The sequence below is a fragment of the Musca vetustissima genome, unplaced genomic scaffold (genome assembly GCF_032173495.1).
Source record: "Musca vetustissima isolate MV318-11 ecotype Yass unplaced genomic scaffold, APGP_CSIRO_Mvet_v1 utg44898, whole genome shotgun sequence".
NCBI lineage: Eukaryota > Metazoa > Arthropoda > Insecta > Diptera > Muscidae > Musca > Musca vetustissima.
Genome location: NW_026882659.1, coordinates 60,668 through 81,203, shown reverse-complemented (window position 1 = coordinate 81,203; position 20,536 = coordinate 60,668). Strand labels below are relative to the sequence as shown.

At 33.5% G+C, this 20,536-nt stretch overlaps 1 protein-coding gene across 1 annotated transcript in view; it reads left to right on the top strand.

The window, feature by feature from the left end:
* LOC133329269 (protein sprint) overlaps positions 1-15,468 on the top strand; it is a 172,139-nt gene extending 156,671 nt beyond the window's left edge. The window contains exons 4-8 of the mRNA XM_061537759.1: positions 1,664-3,089; positions 3,151-4,257; positions 4,323-4,511; positions 14,138-14,964; positions 15,037-15,468. Of these exons, the coding sequence (XP_061393743.1) occupies positions 1,664-3,089; positions 3,151-4,257; positions 4,323-4,511; positions 14,138-14,964; positions 15,037-15,369 (3,882 nt within the window). The 3' untranslated portion in view covers positions 15,370-15,468. The remainder of the gene's footprint in view (positions 1-1,663; positions 3,090-3,150; positions 4,258-4,322; positions 4,512-14,137; positions 14,965-15,036) is intronic.
* The last annotated feature ends 5,068 nt before the right edge of the window (positions 15,469-20,536 follow it).

The following is a 20,536-nucleotide window of genomic DNA, read 5'->3' as shown; positions in this document are numbered from 1 at the left end:
GGCACCAAAGTACCAAAATAGTTCGTACAAATTGTAATAATGTTGCAATTTATGGTTGTTTACAAATTTATTGAAACCATTTGAAGATGTTTATTTGTGCATCACTTATGCCTGAAGTGACTGAGCACCAGGAGATACCAACCAGCTAACAAACATATGAATGTGAATTATCATCTATTTGCAGGAGAAGATTATTTGAAGACCACTGAACAATGGCTTTAATTTGCGCTGTATTCATTTAGGTTCATGGAATGTTCTCAATTAGATTTTAAACTGAATTTAAATTGAATTTAAATTGAAATGGGAACATATTTTAAAAGAAACTAAAAATAGATAAATATTTAAAACATTATTTTGAAATCTTCAAAAACACAAAATAAATTCCACATAGAATAGTGTACCAGTTAATAGTTATAACTAGATATGCTGCATACTTTTAGGCACTATAAATTTTATTTAAGTTATAGGTATTCAGTGTTGTGATAGAAAATGCCCTACATTATACAAAGTAAGCTTAATCCCCCCTACTATTTTATTAAGAAATGTAAGGAATGTTATTTGAATTTTGCGAACATCCCAAACAAATTATAACAAATTCTTGAAATTTCTTTTAAATTAATATTTAAAAAAATTCTCAAAGGAATTTAAATACTGAACGAAATTCTATTCTCAATATAGGTTTTTTCAAATAGCACTCCCAATGAAACAAAATAATTCTCACAAAATAATTCTCGTAATGAAAATAATGTAACTAAATCTCTGAGTGTATAATCCGCACATCCTTAAACTTTGTATTATCAAATTGTTGAAAAGAACCTCATTATTTCCCACACCTAATTAAGGCTATAGCATGTGTGTGTGTGGGTAAAAATTATGGCAAAATTAAATGTAGCGTTAACAATTCACTCATAAATTTATCACTCATTCCCCATTTTAAATCATTATTTCATGTCCATCTTTGTGCATCTTCGCCTAACCTCCACACACCCCGGGAACATTGACACAACAATAGAATCAGTTTTGCTTTTGTTATTTCGCTTTTTTCCGGTCGAGACTTTTTCCCCAGATGTGCGTGTCTTCCTCTCCATCAAACGAACTGAAAATACTTAACACTGAAAAGATGAAGAGAACAGCAAAGATTTATTAGAATGTGGATGCAAACCGAAATTCCCCCTTGGATCCTTAACAAAAGAGAAAGCGTAAAAATTCGTAACGAAATTAAAGTTAAAAATTGTCTGCCTGTCCGTCCGTCTGTTGTTAGAGCAACGATGGCGGCTACTTGACTATGCTTAAATGCCCCACACTTTTAGCCAACATAGACATCGCTTCTCCTCCTCGTGTCCATTGTCGTCGTTTATGCAAAAGAAAATAAGCATTAAAAAGTTTACAGACAATGTGAAAAGGAAAATTTGGCAAATGTTAACGAAAGGAAATCTCATTTGAATTATAACTTATTTACAGAAGAAAAGAACTTGAAATCGCCTTTTTGTATTCAAGGACATTTTAAAATATGCCCATTCCATTGGTCACACGTAACTGTGTTGGCATTGTAAATATTGATCTTTAATTGAACCAAGGGCGTGCGTATTAATTAAATATACACACACTTCATATTATCCGTTTTTTTCTAATGATCTGTTATTTTGTTGTCTTTCATTTCCAGAACTTTATCGTACGCGGTTCAAGCCAACCCAACACCATGGCAGTTTCAGTGCGCCTACCACCCGATACTGGACCATATATCGAACACTATTTGATACAATCCAATGAAGGCATCCTCTGTCTGGAGAGTTCTCGTTTTAAATTCGATTCGATACCCTCGTTGATAGCTCACTATGCTCAGTGCTGTGATGAGTTGCCCGTTCAGCTGGTCTTGCCACGGGCACTTAGAGAGGCTAAAAATCGTCAACAGCTATCATCACTGGCATTGTTGGGTCAAGAATTCTGGCGTTATCCCATGTCTTGCCCTAAAGAAAAAGAGGCTACTTTTCTCGACGCCAAATCGCCGAATTCTATCACCGAAACAAGCGGCATTGGCACAACCATTTTTAGCAACTCGGGTGGCAGTTCCAGTGCAACGGGTGTCAATCAAAACAGTAAAGTGTTCAGTCCCATTAGCAATATAACTAGTATTTTTAGCCAGGCTGGAACACCCTCAGATACCACATCCAGTATGAGTTCGTTTACCACCAGCGGTGGTCAACACATGCAGCTAATGAGTCCCGAATCCGTAGACTCAGTTATTCTCACAATGTCTCCCGTTGACATCAACAACCAACGGAATGGCATTTTAGGTCTTGGCAATAATCCAGCGGACAATTTCAAGACTTCCTCGAACAATCTATCCACATTCAAATCGAATGCCCTGCAAAATTCTCAACAAAATAATTTTAAGAACTCAACGAAAAATATAATGGAGCAAGAAATACGAACACAAAGACCCAAGCCGCCGAACACCTTGAATTTGGACTTGCGAAAGCCAGCTCCAGCTCCACCAATGAGATGGTCCAAACCGCTTTCACCCAACAGCCCACAACCTCCAACGGACATAAATGGTCTGAATGCTGCCAATAATTTTACCGTAACCACTACAGTGACATTCTCCGTAGACAACGCCAATGCTCCCCAATTCGTTGAAGTGACAACACCAGCTGCCAATAACGCATTGACATCGGTCATTAACTCCAATACCACTTTCCAAACATTCTCCAAACGCCTATCGCCCGAAGGTGAATGCAAAGACACATTGTCGTCACAGGGTTCGTCGGGCGGTAGCAGATGGCAGTCTCACAGCAGCAAAGACTCGAATAGTAGCCAACGAAATATACTATCGCCAAGTACACCCACAAATGCCACTGCTGGTGGAAAATCTCGCAAATCAAAGTCTCGAAAGGAATCTAAACATTATCAGGAATCGGATATTTTGGAAAGTCCGGAAATTTATTGTCGCAGTACTTTGCACGATAAAATCAGCGATTATGAAGACTTGTGGTCCCACGATCCCAGTGACAGGACTGGGCTTTTGACCAGCTTTAAGCCACCACCAGATGGTCAGCAGGGAAAGAGACCCGATTTATTAGCGGAAACACGTAAGTCTTATTCCAGACATTGTGATCTTCTTGTTCTAACCCCCGATTTTCTTATTTTTAGCTTCAGTTACCTCTTCCTCGAATACGAATACCACAACACCTGCCGTAAACTCTTGCCCGCCTCTATCACACAATGCCGACCCGCTTACCACAATGTCTTCCGAGACAACTTCAGACACTCAACAGTTATTGAAATTTTCCGAAGATTCCAAGCCTCGTTCGAGAGCTGGTCTTATCTTGCCCGGTCTCATGAGTCAATCCCTATCCGAAGATCAAGTCTTCAAATGTGAAACAACAGAGGGTGATACAACACCTACTGCCCAGACCCCAGTGTCACGCAGTAAACAGGGTAGTCCTTTCTATGCTGAACCCGCTGATGCACTGAAACAAGCTGGTCTAACTACCGCCAGTATTTTAAGACGTTCCCAACGTGGACCCCTACTACCCGCAAATCATCGCCATTCGGAACCACCAAAAGGTGGATTTGTGCGCACACCAATGTGTCCACTATTGGTACCGGCTGAAATAGAAAAAATCGCTGGTAGTCTGGACGAGTTGAAAAAGAAGCAACAGCAACAATCACAGCAGCAGCAACAACAACAACAACAGACCCAGCCCCAACAGCAGCCATCAAAAAGAGCAAGAGGACGATTTGAACAATGGCAATTGGATAGCAGTTGGGAATTTATGGCAAAGGGCGATGATAATAATGGTGAATACGGAGATTATGATTCGGCTGAACAATGGAAAGATGTCAATGCTTCGGACAATCCGAACAAAGAGAATTCTCTAAATCGTGAGGCCAACAAAGAAAACAAACAGAAACCCTTGACAATACATCAAATTATTGCCAAGAGATTACCTGATCTGAACTTGCCGGAATTAGTGAGATGTTCTACGCCACCGCAACAACAACAACAACAGCAGCATCAACAACACCAACAAAATGGCAATAATAAACATCTCAACGAATTGAATGGCAGTCAGAAATCCTTTGAATCGTCACAAAATAACACTTGTCGACTCTCTTCGTACGACAATGTGGAACGTAACTATGCCCTTAGCCAATGTTTCTTTAATGGCTTGGATTCAGCGCAATCAGATGATGGTACAGTATTCTCAGAACCATGGGATTCATCACAATGGGATTCGTTTATGCCACATGATGGTAGGTTTTGATGTGAGATCGCATCAAATTAACAGAATCTAATCGGTGGTTTTCTTCTCTTTCAGATGCCACTATTAATTCGGATACCATACATTTGTCGAAATGTCGACCACTACTTTCCGAAGATGATACCATTATCGAAGAGCTCAGTACCAAAGAACTTAACAATCAAGACACATTGAAGCCGAAAAAGACAAATAGCAAACATGCCACAATTCTAAGAAATCCTAGTATACGAGATCGGGAGATTTTATGTAAGTATAAAACTAAATATGGGCGTTATAAAATAAGTTATTGCAGAGAGAGGATAATTATATTGAAGATATAACTAAATTAGAAGTTAGATATTGAATTTTGAATCAAAGTTACTGTCGATAAGTTGTAAGGAAGGATTTAAGAAAGTGTTTTAAGGAGTAAAACAGGTTAACGACTTTCGCCAATATTTTACAAAATTTCTCATATAAATCTATTAGTATTGTTTCGTAATAGATCGCATTTTTATAGCGTTCATCAATTTTTCCAGTAGCTATAATTACTTTGTTCCGTGAACAATAGAAATTTTATTTGTTTACAATTTCAATGTTATTAAAATAATGAATATAAATTCTATTATCAATTAGCTATAAATCATCAACACTTGCACTGATTTTGTTTTGTTTTAAAGCTTGCAATAACTACGTCATTTATTAAACTAGACGTAGCGGCACCAAAAAGGCAACATCGTCCAGGGTTTGTTTATGGTTTAAAGTTCAATAATGGCAATCATATTTTTGTATCCAATGTTAAATGATATACAAACATTGCATAGTTTTAGGCGTGTCAGATAGAATGTGGAGCAATTTAAATTGTATACGACTATTTCCAGTATCTTTACACTATACAAAGTTTCATGTAATAAATGCAAATAAACGATATAATTTGGAAGTTCGAAAAAATGATCGAGAAAATATTTGAAAATAAGTCAGAAAATACTCTTTAATTTTATGTTAATAGAATAGTATACAGAATTATTATCTCAAGTCAATGTGGTTATGTGAAAAATCTACATCAACCAATTAAACATGTTCAAATATATTAGCATTTGTTGGCATTAAACTTCTGACTAAAAATCCGCTAACCGATGTCAAATTATTTAAAAATCGATAATTTGAGGAATTTTTATGCCCAATAGGAAGGACATTTATAATTGTATTTCGTTAGCTAAAATGCAAAAAGGCGTAACTAACAAAATCATAATTGTGTAGGAGAAGCAAAAAACAGTTTTGAATGAAAACTATAAACATGTCATGTGAAATGAAAAGTATGCCCGGCAGGGTAATATTGCATATGACGAATAATAGACTATAATTTTATTAACAAATTTAGTTATTTAGTTTAATGACAGTCATAACAATTGAGTAAAAATTTGATTTTTTTTTTTTTTTTTTGATAGTTACGCCTTTTTGCATTTATCAAATAAACCCACTTGTAGTTACGTCTTTTTGTTTTTTGTTAATAGAAGCTCCTTTTTTGACCGCAGACGTGTAAAACTTTGTCAACACATGTAGTTTATTGACATTTACAATATTCATTCAAAAAGTCAGTTTTCAATTTTTTGTTAGTTACGCCTTTTTGCATTTTAGCTGACGATTTGTATTTTTGAGTACACTTTTTTGTCTTTCAATGTTCTGACATTTTCACGTTTAATTACAATTTAAATATAAGAATTTTATATAAACATATATCTCCAGGGTTATTGATAAAAAAACATTTTTAGAATTTGCGAACATTTTTTAATTACTAACTTTATTAGCTAGACTAGACTGTGAGACTATTCAGGTGCCGAACTTTTTTAAACAGTGTAATTTTTTTTTTAGACTGATCACCATGTTACATTGTAAATTGTAAATCTATAAACAGCACAAAATTGACAATAAATTATTATTAGCAAACTACCCTTAGTCACAAATATTTCTATTGAGGTAGGAACATTCATTACTCTACTCTACCCTTTGATAAGCCCTTACATTGTAACGCATTAAAAACAAAAAAGTGGAATTTATGTTATCAGTCGAGTGATCTTACAAATAAGGTCGTACCAAGATAATGGCCTACTTTATCAAATCATTGCGGAGGTTTGTTTTTTTTTTTCTAATTATTATTTACACTGACTGATTGACTAGCTAGCTAACTGGCTGACACATGCCAGAACTGCTAGAAAAAAACATTGTAATGTAGTTTTCTTTGAACTGATTAAATATTAGCTAATGATCAACTACATTCGCATACATTAAGCGGTATATATTATGTATTGTGATTTATCAGACCTAACCAGTTCTAACCGGTTACACAATGCAAATCCGCATACTGAAGCGGATGATTTTAATGATGATGATGAATATTATGTGAACTTTATGGACCTAATTATAGTTTTGCCTTAACACACAAACGTTTATGATACACCAGTAGCAATGTTGGCTATCGCAGTGTGTGTGTGTGTGTGTTTGTATGTAAGTGGATACAATGAGGCAGGCACTTGATTGTTTGATTCTCAAGGAATGTGTAATGAACACATACATACAATGTAAAGCTCGCATACATACACACAAATACGCATGGCCATCCATCGATCCATTCCGCAGAAAATATTAAAATTGCGACGCAATATAAATGAGTCGTAGTGATCACCACTGTCCGCCACACTTCACTGTCCCCCTATTCTCCTTTCCAAAACTGATAAAAGAAAAACTATGAACGTCGGCGGCGATTAGAAAAATATTGAATGTGAAAACAAGAAAACGAAAAAAATATCAAACTTTGTAATTGTTAAATTCTCGTGCTTGTTGTGTTAGGGCGCACGAGCCAACCGATTAGATTTGAGACCATTCGGACACACACACGCACACGTTCGATCAACATACAACATTATCAGCATCAGACAGACTGACGGACGACAGCACACAAAGTGTGTCGATGTAAAATTGCTATTGATTTTTTCAGATGGTGTCGATGATCGTGATTATTATCTCTTTGGGGTTTTTTGTTTGAAAATAGTGATGAACACAAAACTATAATTTTCATCACACCGCTATTGTTGTTATTGTTTTTTACATTAGTGCAGAAAAATACAGTAAACGTCAATCATATTTGTCATTTTTTTCAATAAAATTGTTTTCTTTCTTCTAAAGATCGTATTTTAGGTCATGGTTTGTAGTTTGGAAAAATATTATTGTTATTATTTTATTTAAAATTCAATCGATAATAATAGCATAAATAACAAATACACAGCAGGAAATAGAAATGAAATAATAAATACAATTGAATGGATTTGGCAGCACTTTTCATATTGTATTTATATTATGTTGGCACCACGTCAGTTTTGTATTATTTTTATATCTTTTGTAATTTTATATAGACAAATCTGAGGATAATAAATTTTAAACCATTGGCAATTTCCCAGTTAGATGTTATTTTTAGAAATATCTAAAAGATCTCCAGATATTCTTTCATCTATCAGTTATGACAATACATCTTTATTTTGATAAGTTCTATCAAAATCATAACTAAAATGTCTTACAGTGTACGAGTTTAAACATCAATAAATACAGATCAAAATCAGAATAATGAAATATACATTTGAAATGACGCTATTGTTTACAATCATGACTTTAATTAATATACATATGTACATACAAAACTATGTTGATGTGTACATATTTAGTTCAGCTAACACGTTACTTTAGAAGAAGACAAACACGAGATGTTCACATTCAATGCTGAGAATTAAGCATAACGTTTGGTCTCATGATTAACACAGTCAGTACTTATTTAACAAATATTTATATACATTCTACAAATTATATTTGTAGAAGTTTCTACTTCACCCGATTTTTATAAACAATTTTATTGGGTTTTAGGAGAGTTAGCTTATATTTATGGTGTATTATTTTAAAAAGCATGTCATATGATTTATGTCATGTTTACATTATTGTTGGATGGATTAAATTGTCATTTAAAAATTTTATGTTATATGCAAATTTTATTAGCATCCTCTGATCATATCGTATATGTGTTATTTTACAATTTAACCAATTTATTTTTCAATTAAATAAATAACATTTATTTTTGTTATTTGTATTTTGCCTTGTAAGGGCAGTGATCGCTTGAAAGTAATTTTTAAGTGATTATTTATACTTTTTCGAGTCGAAAGACTAGAATGAAAACAAATGTCGAACTTTGACAAATTTGAATTTAATTCGCATATGCAATTTTGGCTTTGTACCCTTTAACTCGACAGAATATATAATGTATTATCTTTTGTAAGCTGGTCAAGAAAACCAAGATTTGTATCACAACCTAAAATGGACTTAAACCACTTTCAAAATAAACGACTCAAATAAATCCTAATAGAAGATTTTAACCTGGAAAAAAGTTCTGAAGTATATGCCGTTTAAGATCATGGTTTCAAATAAATCGGGATTTAGGAAATAAATGGAGATAATTATTTTATAAATTTAGAGTGTAGATTCGCTTTTACGTGTTTTCCACAGCCAAGTAACATTTTAAAGTTGTAAACTTCTATAATAATTTTTTTCAGACCCCACTTATATTTCCATATACATATACAATGTATATTTACCCTGGTATTTCTAACTGATTTATTTTGTCATTTCGATAATCCAAGAGAGGTACCTTTACATTATCACGGTTAATTAATTGATGTAAACACACAAAAGATAAAGATGCCAGTAGTGGTGGGAATATCAACAACTCCCACTATAAGCATTAACTGCTCTGTGTCGTATATTCTAAAAGTTTTGTTTGCAATTAGTACTTAATTTTTTGATATATTACATTTAAAAATGTGATTTCAAATTGACCTTTTATATTCACACACACACACACTTCTAAAACAAAGATCAAACATTCTGATAAAAATAAACCTCGATATAATCATATAATGATACATCACGTTGTAGTTCCATTGTTGTAACCTAGTTGCTGGGCTAATTATTCATAGTTAATGTTTTTATGCCGTTACAGTATTTACACATTTTATTCTAGTAAATATTTATCTAACAAAATTTATTAGGATTTATTGTATAAGAAGGGACTTTAGTTAGCGTATGTGTGTTTGTGTGAGAGTGTCTCTATGTCAACGTTTTACCTTCATTAGAACTAATGCATGTGAGTTTATGTGTAAAACTACTAAACACTGCGATTCAAGCGTACGACATTTTTACATACATATATGTAAATACAAAAAAACTGTTGTTCTGGGCCCAAAGAATTCGTTGAACTCGAATAAAAGTAAAACTGTTGTCTCGACAAATGTATTTCTTTTATTTTGGAGTCATTACAGAATGTTTGTATTCTTATCAGAACGGCAACAAGAATATTTCTTTATAGGCAGAAATACAGCTGACATTACCTAAAAACTCATAAAAAAATCACGCATTGTTTGCGATAAGATAACTCGACCATACGTAATTTGACCAAAGTTTCAGGCTCTTATATAAAATGTTGATATGCAAAAAAAAAAACAAAATTTATTAATTTTTACTTCCTATTTGGAAAAACCAATTGAAAAATAATTTTGACTTGCTTATTGAAAGAAAACAAAAATATAACCCCTAACCTCAAACAATTTTTTCCGAAAAATATTTGTTTGGGTAAAAAACTCACACACATATTCCATGGAAACAACAAACAAGGATCTGACTCTGTACAATAAAACATCTGTTTCCAATTGCCAGTAAATTTTTTGAAGCGATCGATAAGAAAGGCACACACGCATAAATACAAAAACAAGTCTTGTTTGATCAAAAAAATATGTAAACAGTCGACTGAGATGTTTGTTTACATTCGTAACATACAACTCCTTCCTTTATCCTTTGCCGTTGTAAATATATCCGTCAGCAGGGTTTCAAGAAATATAAAAAACATATCCGCCAAGGCGCCAAATTTAATTGAATTACAAAAATAGAAACCTCCGCAGTTAGCGAGACAACATTTCGATTTTAAATATAAGAAAAAATCAGTAAACAGTAACTGAGTTATCGTTCTCTAAAAATGTATGGGTTTCTAAATACAAATATATCTCGGACTTATTCCTATCCCATACGATTATCAAAATCGCAGAAACAAACAATTTTACCTTTAGGGGGATAAGTTCGTTGAAATCGATTTATTTTAATATTTATAAATAGTTTAGAAATATTCATATATGTTGAATATTTTCTTATATATTATTGCATTGTATTTTGGGTTGCCAAGACTTTTTCCTACGTTAATTCTAGTTGTAATAATAGTTTATTTCCAAAACCGTTAAACCTCACTAAAACAAACAAACATCCCTGCTGTTATCGGAAATTCTGACAAAAATGTTTCGATGGTTCTCAATTATTACAAAAACCTTCAAGAATCTACAAAATTTTTAAAACTGTTTGCTGGAATATTATTTCAGTACCTACTATTCATCAAAATTTAAGATAACACAAACCAACATCTTCTCTGTATGCAAGTGTTGCTCTAGAAACCTGACCGACTAAAATTGTAACCAAGATGGTCGAATTTTGATATTTCCGCATTCTGAAGCGGATTTGAAAATTTTTTCTTTAACTAGTTTTGTTTTGTTGTCTAGTAATGTTCTGTAATGTTCATATTTTAAACATACAAAAATTAATTATTTTTACAATAATATAAAATTAGTATTAAAATTATAAAATTAGCAATTTAGCACAGAACAGTTTGTTGTATACCAGCTTCTACTATATGACTTTCAACTTTTAACAATGCAATTTAATTATTTCCATCTTCTTTATCTAAAATATTCAAGTAAAAATAAATATTATTTATATATCAAATGTCATATACAGAAAAAAACACACACACAAATAATATTACAAATCAACCACACAGAACAAAGAGTATGCTAATGATTCATTCATCAAGTGTATTCTATTATTCACTGATATTTTCAAACAGTAATTCAGCCACTGATCGTAACACATATAAGCTCTGATTCGATTAACTTGTATACAATGATAATCGGTAAATAATTCTTACAACGCAGAAAACTTATGTATACTTCCGGTTCCTATGATTATGTCTCCTTGCCGAACAAAAATAGAACTTTATTGTGCGTTGTGTAAATACCCCCTCTCACTCTCAAGGTATTGTGAGAAAATATAACATCCTTGTCTCATTCATTCAACCTTGTTTAGATGAACTTTACTTTTTGTATTTGGAATAGAAATATGCACACCCATACATAGAAATCAAATATGATGATGCAATCATTCATAAATATTAACTAAGCAGATGTCCATCCATCCATCCACCCATCCATTATCTATCGATCGATGTAATCGTTTTTCAAATATTCTCTGTACACATTCTCTCTCTCAGAATCTTGACATGTTGTTCTCTTCAGATGCATTTAACCATCCTTTCCCATGGTCGTCTTAAAAGAAAGTTCGGTGATGTTCCTGTCAAACATTACTGTACTTTAGAAGATAACATATCCATCTATGCTATGTTGTTTCCAGAGTTCTGGCAGTGATCACCAAATCTCTCTTGTTAACATCTCAGTATTCTCTTTTTGCAATTCTAATCTCACTAATTATGTTTGGAACATGTCAATGTTGTTTCCTGCTAACCTATATATGTAGGGAGGGAGAGCGAGCACGAGGCAAATAAGGTCGTATTGTTTTTCGCAATAGGTAGCAAAGAAAACATCTTAAGTTTTTTGTCATTGTATACCTGAGCAATGTACTATCTAGGGATTAAACGAATTTTAATATCATAAAATATTTTGCACAACTGTACCTATACTAAGGTCTTAATCTCTCTTTGTGTAAAATCCAAATATGTACCTGTCAACACAATTTGAATATCTTTATGGATTTGTCGCAATCCGTGGCTGGGGCAGAGCACGCGCCCATTTTTTTAACATGTTGTAAAGGTGTAAACATAAGTGCATACATAGTTCTCCCACAGTTAATGAGAGGATCGGCCATAAAACGATAAACCCAATCGAATGCTATGTAAACACCATTACATAGGCACAAGGAGAGTGAGAAATGCCGCAGAGCGGAAATCATATTCGGAGAGCACAACATAAAGGAAAGAACTAACATACCGTTAAACAACTAGCCGTAAATGTAAATGAATTAGCCTGGGCACGTTCGTGTGTACTCTCGCGCCTTATCACCAGAGAAGAGAGCACATTGAAAACACCGAGTGAGAGAGACAGAACGAACAAACATTCTGGGCTCATTGAGGTTTTTCGACAATATAAAAACATTACAACGCATTGTAATTTAAAACAGAACGCGTTTAGCACCAGCGTGTGTAACAACGAACGAAACTATTCCAATGAAATATCCGCCAGCTGTTCGTTTATAAACCACAACAACAACAAATATAATTGTCTCGTGAATTTATTTATTTTCTATTATCGTTGAGTTGGGCAGTGGTAGAAAAGTGTTAAAAATTGATCGTTTCCTTCGTGTCGTTTTTAACGGTCGACGACCCGTTTGCTCGTCTGTTTATTTTTAATCGTAGGCGGAGGCACGTGCGTGCTCATGAGAAACTTTCGATTTCGTCAGTTTGTTTTATCCGGTAAAAACCGTTATTGTATAAATCATGAAGTGGTTCAAAAAGTTGTCGCCTGTAAACCACGAGAGCCCTCATAATAGTCACCATGAGCACCTTCGCCACAAGAATAGTGACCTACACCCGCTGAAAAAGTCAAACAGCTTGCCAACGAGTACTGCCGCCCCCAGCGAGGAATGCCCCACCAGCAACAAAATGCAAAAATCTTTGAGCGTATTGGCATTTCACAATTTCGAAATCATTGACCCCGAATTGTTCTTCCAAGATCCCGATCATGTGCGCAACTACAAAGAGGAAGAGATCTTCCTGAAGATCATGTCCGAATGGGAAATTATCGAAAATCCCTCGGCCAACATGGGCAATTACTTTTCGGCCGACTTTGAAGAGGAGTTTGTGCAAATGATAACACAACAGACAGCAGACAATGCAGCTGCTGGTCATTCGGCGTCAGCAGCGGCGGCAAATTTTCAAAGCATAACTGAACTGTACGATAACAGCTGCTCTGCGACGACAATGAAGACTAGGAAACGCACATACAAACGTTCGTTGACGGAACTAATTTTTGCCGATAAAATTGAAATCGGTCTACTGCCACCAATGGGTTTATCAAGCTCATCATCGTCGGATACATCTTCGCCGCTGTTAAATAAGAAAAGAAGGCGCTTAAAGGGATCGGGTAGTGGTAGCGGTAGCTCGCAAGATGATTATCCTACATATCCGCCCACCTGCTCCAACCGTATTATAAAAGACTGTGCTATTGATCGCTCCCAACTAAAGACTGAAGCTTTGGCCTGCTCCATAATGGGTGCCATTGGTAAATGTCCGGCCAAAGACCGAACTCCACGTTCCTCTATCAATGATCTCATTAGCAAAGCTAGCGATATATGCCATCCCGTTAATAGCTGTGATCACTACGACATTAAGCAGTTTTTTCGTCTCGACGATAATGGAAACATCCTTCTGAACATTAGCCACATAGAAGAAATCAAAGGTATTGGCTTGGCGGCCCGCGAAAATCAGAAACTCTACAAACGCTATTTAAAAGAGGGACATACAGCCGAAGAGAATAGGTCCTGCAACCGAAGATGTTGCATGGAAATATTGAAGCATATGTTAGAATTGTTGTGGGATAAAATTAAATGTAAGTTTGGCGTTAGGTTAGAGGAGGGGTATATTTACTAAGTATACTAGAACTAGATACTTACTATTACGAAGCTCATTTTTTCTTAAAAAGATACTAAACTAATACAAAATTTCCTTTTTATTGTCCGCCTCTTTACAGGTCACCCACGCAATAAAATCAACATATACAATGGTGGTCCCGGCGATACTGTACGGGATTATACTCTGCTGTTGGCCACCGACCAGGGAACTACTTTTGCTCGCAACATTGAAAATTTTATTTCTTGTACCAAGGAATCGCGCGAAGCAGCTCCCCAGGTGGTGATGCGTAACATGCGTCAGTTTATGAATGGCATGAAGAACTATCTGGTTAAGCACGGCGAAGGCAAATTCCATCAAGAAGTTGAAGCAGCTCGCTCTCGTCTTAAATCGGATGAATTCCTCAATTTGGATGCCATTCTGGAAACTGTGATGCATCAATTGGTTGTACTGCCACTGAGAGAGCATTTATATGGAATGTTCGTAGATTACTATACCAGATCTGAGGACATCCAATTACTGGCCCAGAATGTAAAATATGCATGTGGCCGTGCTGCCAGTGATTTTGGTATTAGATCATCTGTTACCCCACCCTCGCCAACTTCGTTACAAGTAATATCAAATCTATTGTTACGCCTGCAAGAGGCTGAATTGCCGTTGGAGAAATTAGAATTATTCCTTTGTGTTATTTCGACCATTTTCGATGCGACTGGTTGTCCTCGAGGACAGCAATTGGGTGCCGATGACTTTTTGCCCATACTGGTTTATGTTGTGGCCAAATGTGGTTTTGTTGGAGCCGAAATAGAAGCGGAATTTATGTGGGGTCTATTGCAACCTACGCTCTTAAATGGAGAGCCTGGCTACTATTTGACCGCCTTATGTAGCGCTGTACATGTCTTGAAAAGTTTTATGGCATCGGAGAATGAAAGTGGTACTGGTTCTTTAGATGTAAGTAAAAATATTTAATCTAAACCGACTGATAATGAGTTATATATAAAAATAAATTTCATTTATTTTCAGTGGCGTTCTTCTTCTTTGCCGGCATGTTCTTCTGTGTTAAGGGTAATCATACCCGATGAATGTAATGGATCGTTACAAACTCGTACTTTGCCAGTTAGACCGCATACCACTACCCGTGAAGTGTGTCGGATCATAGCCCACAAGGCACGCATAACCAATCCCCAAGACTATGCCCTCTTCAAATTGGTAGATGGCGAAGAAACGCTGCTCAACGATACCGAATGCCCACAAGATATACGACTGGCAGCCAAGGGAAAACACTGCATGCTGGCCTATAAACGCATCGATGCCAAAATAGCATGGCCAACAACTGCCCAGCCAAATTTCAATTAGACACAAAATGGATTCAAGCCACTCCAGCATTGAAACATGACTTAATTATTTATATAATTCCCTTATACAATTTTAATATGTTTAAGCCTTGAATATTTGCTCAAACTTATTATAAATATTTTAAGTCGTACATACATACAGATATGTGCCAAAATGGCATGTTTAAACTTTTTCTTTTGTCTCTTAAGAAGTCTAATTTTAAGATGTAATAAAACAGTATTTAAAATAAGTTCAGTTTTATTAAAATGTGTAATGTGGTGAAAACAAAATGAACTTGGACACAAGTCATAATCAAATACTTGAAAATGTAAAAAAGAATAAAATTTGAAAATTTCAATAATTTTGGAATACCAACAAAATAAATGGTTTAATTAAAAACCCCTGTATATTTCGCATTAACTATAATAATAATACGCAAAAAAACTATGAAATTAAACAATATCATAAATATTTAAAAAATATTGAAAAACAAAAAAAGAACAGAACAGTAATGCAAATAAAATAATACCATTCATTCATAAACACAAAATCATATATATTTTGAAATCAAGCAGTGTATCGGTCAGACAGTTTAAATTCATCTATATTGCTGCATTGCAATAAGAAGAAAACAAAATTATTTGTTTGTTTCAAATTTTTCTGTTTTTTTTTATAACTTGGACGTCATAATGGATAATTATGTTGAAGTCATTGCTATAAATCAACAGTGTTAATAATATCTACCGAACAATATTCAAAAATTGTAATTTTTAAATTAGAGAGGAATGAAGACAATCTAATCGTGGTACAGCAAATGACGATTTCAATATATCCCTTTCCTATATGGATCTAAAACAGATGCGCTACTAACATACTTTTGTTTTTTCAATTATAATACCAAATTATTAAATTGTATAGTTTAATTGATGTCATCATCTTATCGATACTGTATTCATTTTTTCATGTGCAAGGCGTCAAATATACAACAATAGATTGGCATTTAAACATTTTTATCCACTGACCGAAACAAATAAAGAGTTCTGAAATCAACTGTATTATTTTCAAATTTGCGTTTATTATTTGTTTTATGTATATTCTTTCTCTTCTTAGTATTTATGATGTAGAATTTGTTTATTGATATGTATTGAATACATTTTTATTATTAACAACTAATTATTTAATAAAAATTAAGAAAACAAAAATAAGTTATCGACCAACATTTGTGAATATTAAAACCATTCTCACAATAAATTTATTTCTGTGAATTAATATTTTCATCCATCATTATTAATAATCATTGACATTTATTCGAATAATAATTTAATATTTTAGAATTAATGCTTACTTTTGACTTCGATATAAAAAACAACAAGAAACATATTAATTTAACAAATACCAATAAAAACGAAATAAACATTTTTAAAAATTCATATAACCAAATAAATCATGTCATTGTTTTATTAATGAGTATTTGTGCGATAATTGCCATGTAACAACAAAAGCATGTACATGTTGTTTGTATATCTTCCTAAAAATAATTGAAAGGATTTTACAAACAATGTTATAAACTTAGGATATACTTCTGGAACGGAGAACTAGTAAATATTTCAAAATTAGATGACAATTTGATTGGAGAACATTTACGCAGACAGCCGTTTAGTATAAAATTTTACACAAAATAATAGTACGTTTATTAAATACCGTAAAACGGCATTTACATTAGAACATTTTACAGGGTTAACCTATTTTATGAGGATTTATTTGGCATATATACAATGGAATTGACAATTTAAACCTACTGTGTTAACGAAATCCGGTACAATGTAAACGTACTATAAATTTAAATTGTCAATTCCATTACATACATATATGTCAAATAGATGTTTGGGATATAATTATGGCTTCTGGAGCGACCAGAAAATCTAACACAAATAGAGTTTTTGGTCCATTTCATCCCCTAAATATTAACCGATCTTTACCAAAAACAATAGGGGTCTTCATTGGCCAGAATCCATTCTACATACAAAATTTGCAACATAGTTACAAAGAGATAGAAACCGTAAAACTGGAGAAAATGCATTTTGACAAAATAGTTTATAAAAAATATCCAGGGGGAATCAGGCATAACAAAGGTATGTTAAGAGTAAAGCCGCTAATACGCGATAATTTGAGTATAAAATGTAAATAAAATCAGAGATCTGTACACAAAATATAGGTTTTTATTTTATAAGTATGTGATACAGCACTTAAAACGTTTAAATACCAGTTCTGACGAGCATTTGAACAACGTAGTTCGCTCTCAGAATTACCTACATGAATTAACCCCATGGTATAATAATAGAAGGTAACAGCAAGTGTTGTTGTACAACAACCCAAACAACAAACACAAAGAAATTTTGTTGTTGTAAGTAATACTAGTGTCATAAACATATGGGAAAAAAATGTAAACAAATATTTCAAAAATATATATGTATATTTTGAAGTTTCATAATTTTTTATAGACTTCTTGTTAAAAATCTTTTTAATGTGGTAAGCAGATGAAATGGTTCTGCCACGTACCCTAAATGCTGTGAATCGTAGAAAAAAGGCGAAATTTGTAAAGATTATAGTGATGATGCAGATGGCTACATTGAGAAAATATTATCGGAAAAAGTGCTTGTTTGGAGGAGCAATATACTACAGCTGGAGTAGGCACAGGTGGCGGTACTTCTACCGATAAAGACAGCCGAAGGTTGCCACATGATTGCTGTCCACGGTTGTGTCTGTCGTCCGCATAGCAAATCATTGGTCAGCAGTACGTATAGTTAGAAATGTTTCCATATAAGGATTTTCAGTGTACAAGACGTGTCTACACGGAGAGCCTGATAAGTGGCCTACATCATTACACGCCATTTCGAATTTAGGAAAAAAAAAAAACATAATCATGCTTCGTACAATTAGGCCCAAGATTCCCAATTTATATATTGTACATGGTAGTGAGATATGCAATAAAATTCATTAAACATTCGAATTATTTATTGTATAAAAGAAAAGGAATCATTTTGTGGAAGAAACTATAAATAAGAAATGGGGAATATGACATAATGGTTATTCACAAAAACCGAAATAAACTGAGATTTTGCTATGCATTTTATTAAATATAATTTAGTAACTAGCATATTTTGTTGTTTCGTTTTTAACAATTAAATCCTAAACTATTCAATATGGAAGCTTTTGTGTTCATCGTCTGCATAAAGGTTGAACATGCATTTTCCAAAAATTTTAAGATTGATACAGAAGCTCTGGGACTTGAGGATTTGATATTTGATGCATTATCCAAACATTTGTAGGAGGGGATATATCGACGACTTAAAATTGACTTCATTTTTGGCTATGCTTTGCTTTGGAGTATGGTGAGGCCTTGAATGTCTTAGGTTTTTCACGGTATCCATTTGAGAATCTGTAACTAAGATCATTGATAAATATATAAAAAGTAAATTTTGTACTTAATCCCAGCTTTGCTGCAAAGATTACAGCCCCTGGGAAATAGTATGAAATCTTTATCACATACCTATTTAAAATCGTGGTATTTAACAGGAAACCGCACCAAAACCAAGAATTTTCTGCAAATATTACAGTCAATCGGTGATTTGGGAATATCATAAATTCTTTATCACATATAGTAGTATATTCATACTCAAATATTAATTTGTTTATTTTTTTTATTTTATGTATATTTTATTATTATTTTTTGTACACATATTTCAATTTTTTTTTTTTCAAAAACATAATTCAACACAACGATTGACACAAACACAATACAAAAACAGAATGCCAAAGTCGACTTTGACACTAGTAGAAATTCAGAATCAAAACATGTGGCACTTGCTGTTACCTTATATTGTTGTACCATGAATTAACCCGTTCATACAACTCTATTCTTAATTCATGTCATCAGAATTTTCTTTTCCAAATTTGTTGTTTCTCCTTTTACACCGAAATCTCAACTTATTTGTGTATATTACCTATAATTTGAGTATAGTAAAAACCCAAAGCTATTTACTTTTCTTTCATGTTTTCCATTTTATTCTGAAAATTTGGTTCTTTTTAATACATTTTTATATTTTCTCAATCCAAATGTCACATATAAAAATTTGGAGAATTTTTTGTTTGAGTTTCCCCACATTTGTTTTGTACGCTAATTAGAACCAAGGGAAAAGAAATACATATTGCATTATGTAGAAAACAAAATTTACATCCTGCTGCATATATAAAAACTATACAATTTTTAACTTTCATTCATCATTTTCAATTTTACTGAAAAAGTTTGAAAATTTTATAAATATTTTCATGCTGTCAAAAATAATTTATTTTCGATAAATACTCTTGTTAGAGATGGGACAAATTTCTTGTTTATTCAGAGAGTGATTCGAATTGAACAACGTACAAAAGTCGGTGTTCGCTCACAAATTTTGTATGGGGAACTATGTAATTACTTCATAATTAAGGGTCGAACACGAATGAGAGAGCGAACAACGCTCGTCTGTACATGGCATAATATTATTCGCTCTGTTGTTATATCATAACAACAGAGGAAAAGCCATCAGATGGAAATAGTTCACGTATCAATTGTCGTATCCTTATAGTTTTATATCTTTATAGTTGTTGTTGTAGCAGCTCTATTGCTGTTACACAATGGGCTGAGGTAACAGACGTTGGCCGAGTATGAACCGGGTCGTTTCGGATCGTAGACCCCTCTGTCGTGGAAATTATCTTTTTAGTTGTGTTGTTCAAAAATCAGAATATTTAATTTCTTTCATTCAGTTTTCAATTTTTATTTCAAATTACAACATTTTTGACAGTTAATTGCACAAAAACTGTTCTGTACCAACACAACCCTAATCCGAAACTACAAAACCCTAATATTTAGCCGAACTGTCACAAAGCCTATTAATAAGGTAACCCAAGAAAATCAGCTGCAAAACAGCTGCTTCTTAAATTTGCTGTCAAAATCCATTATTGGGACTCTATTCCAGGTGGCATTATAAATGGGCCTTAAACTGTCATTTCATTCATTATCAGGCACTAGTGTTGTGAATTTTTGTTAATTTAATATTGTTATAAAAACATTAAGAAATAAACATAATCTTAAATGAAAATATCTATGAAAAGATTATAGCGGCGATTTCCATTAATCTCTGAACCAACG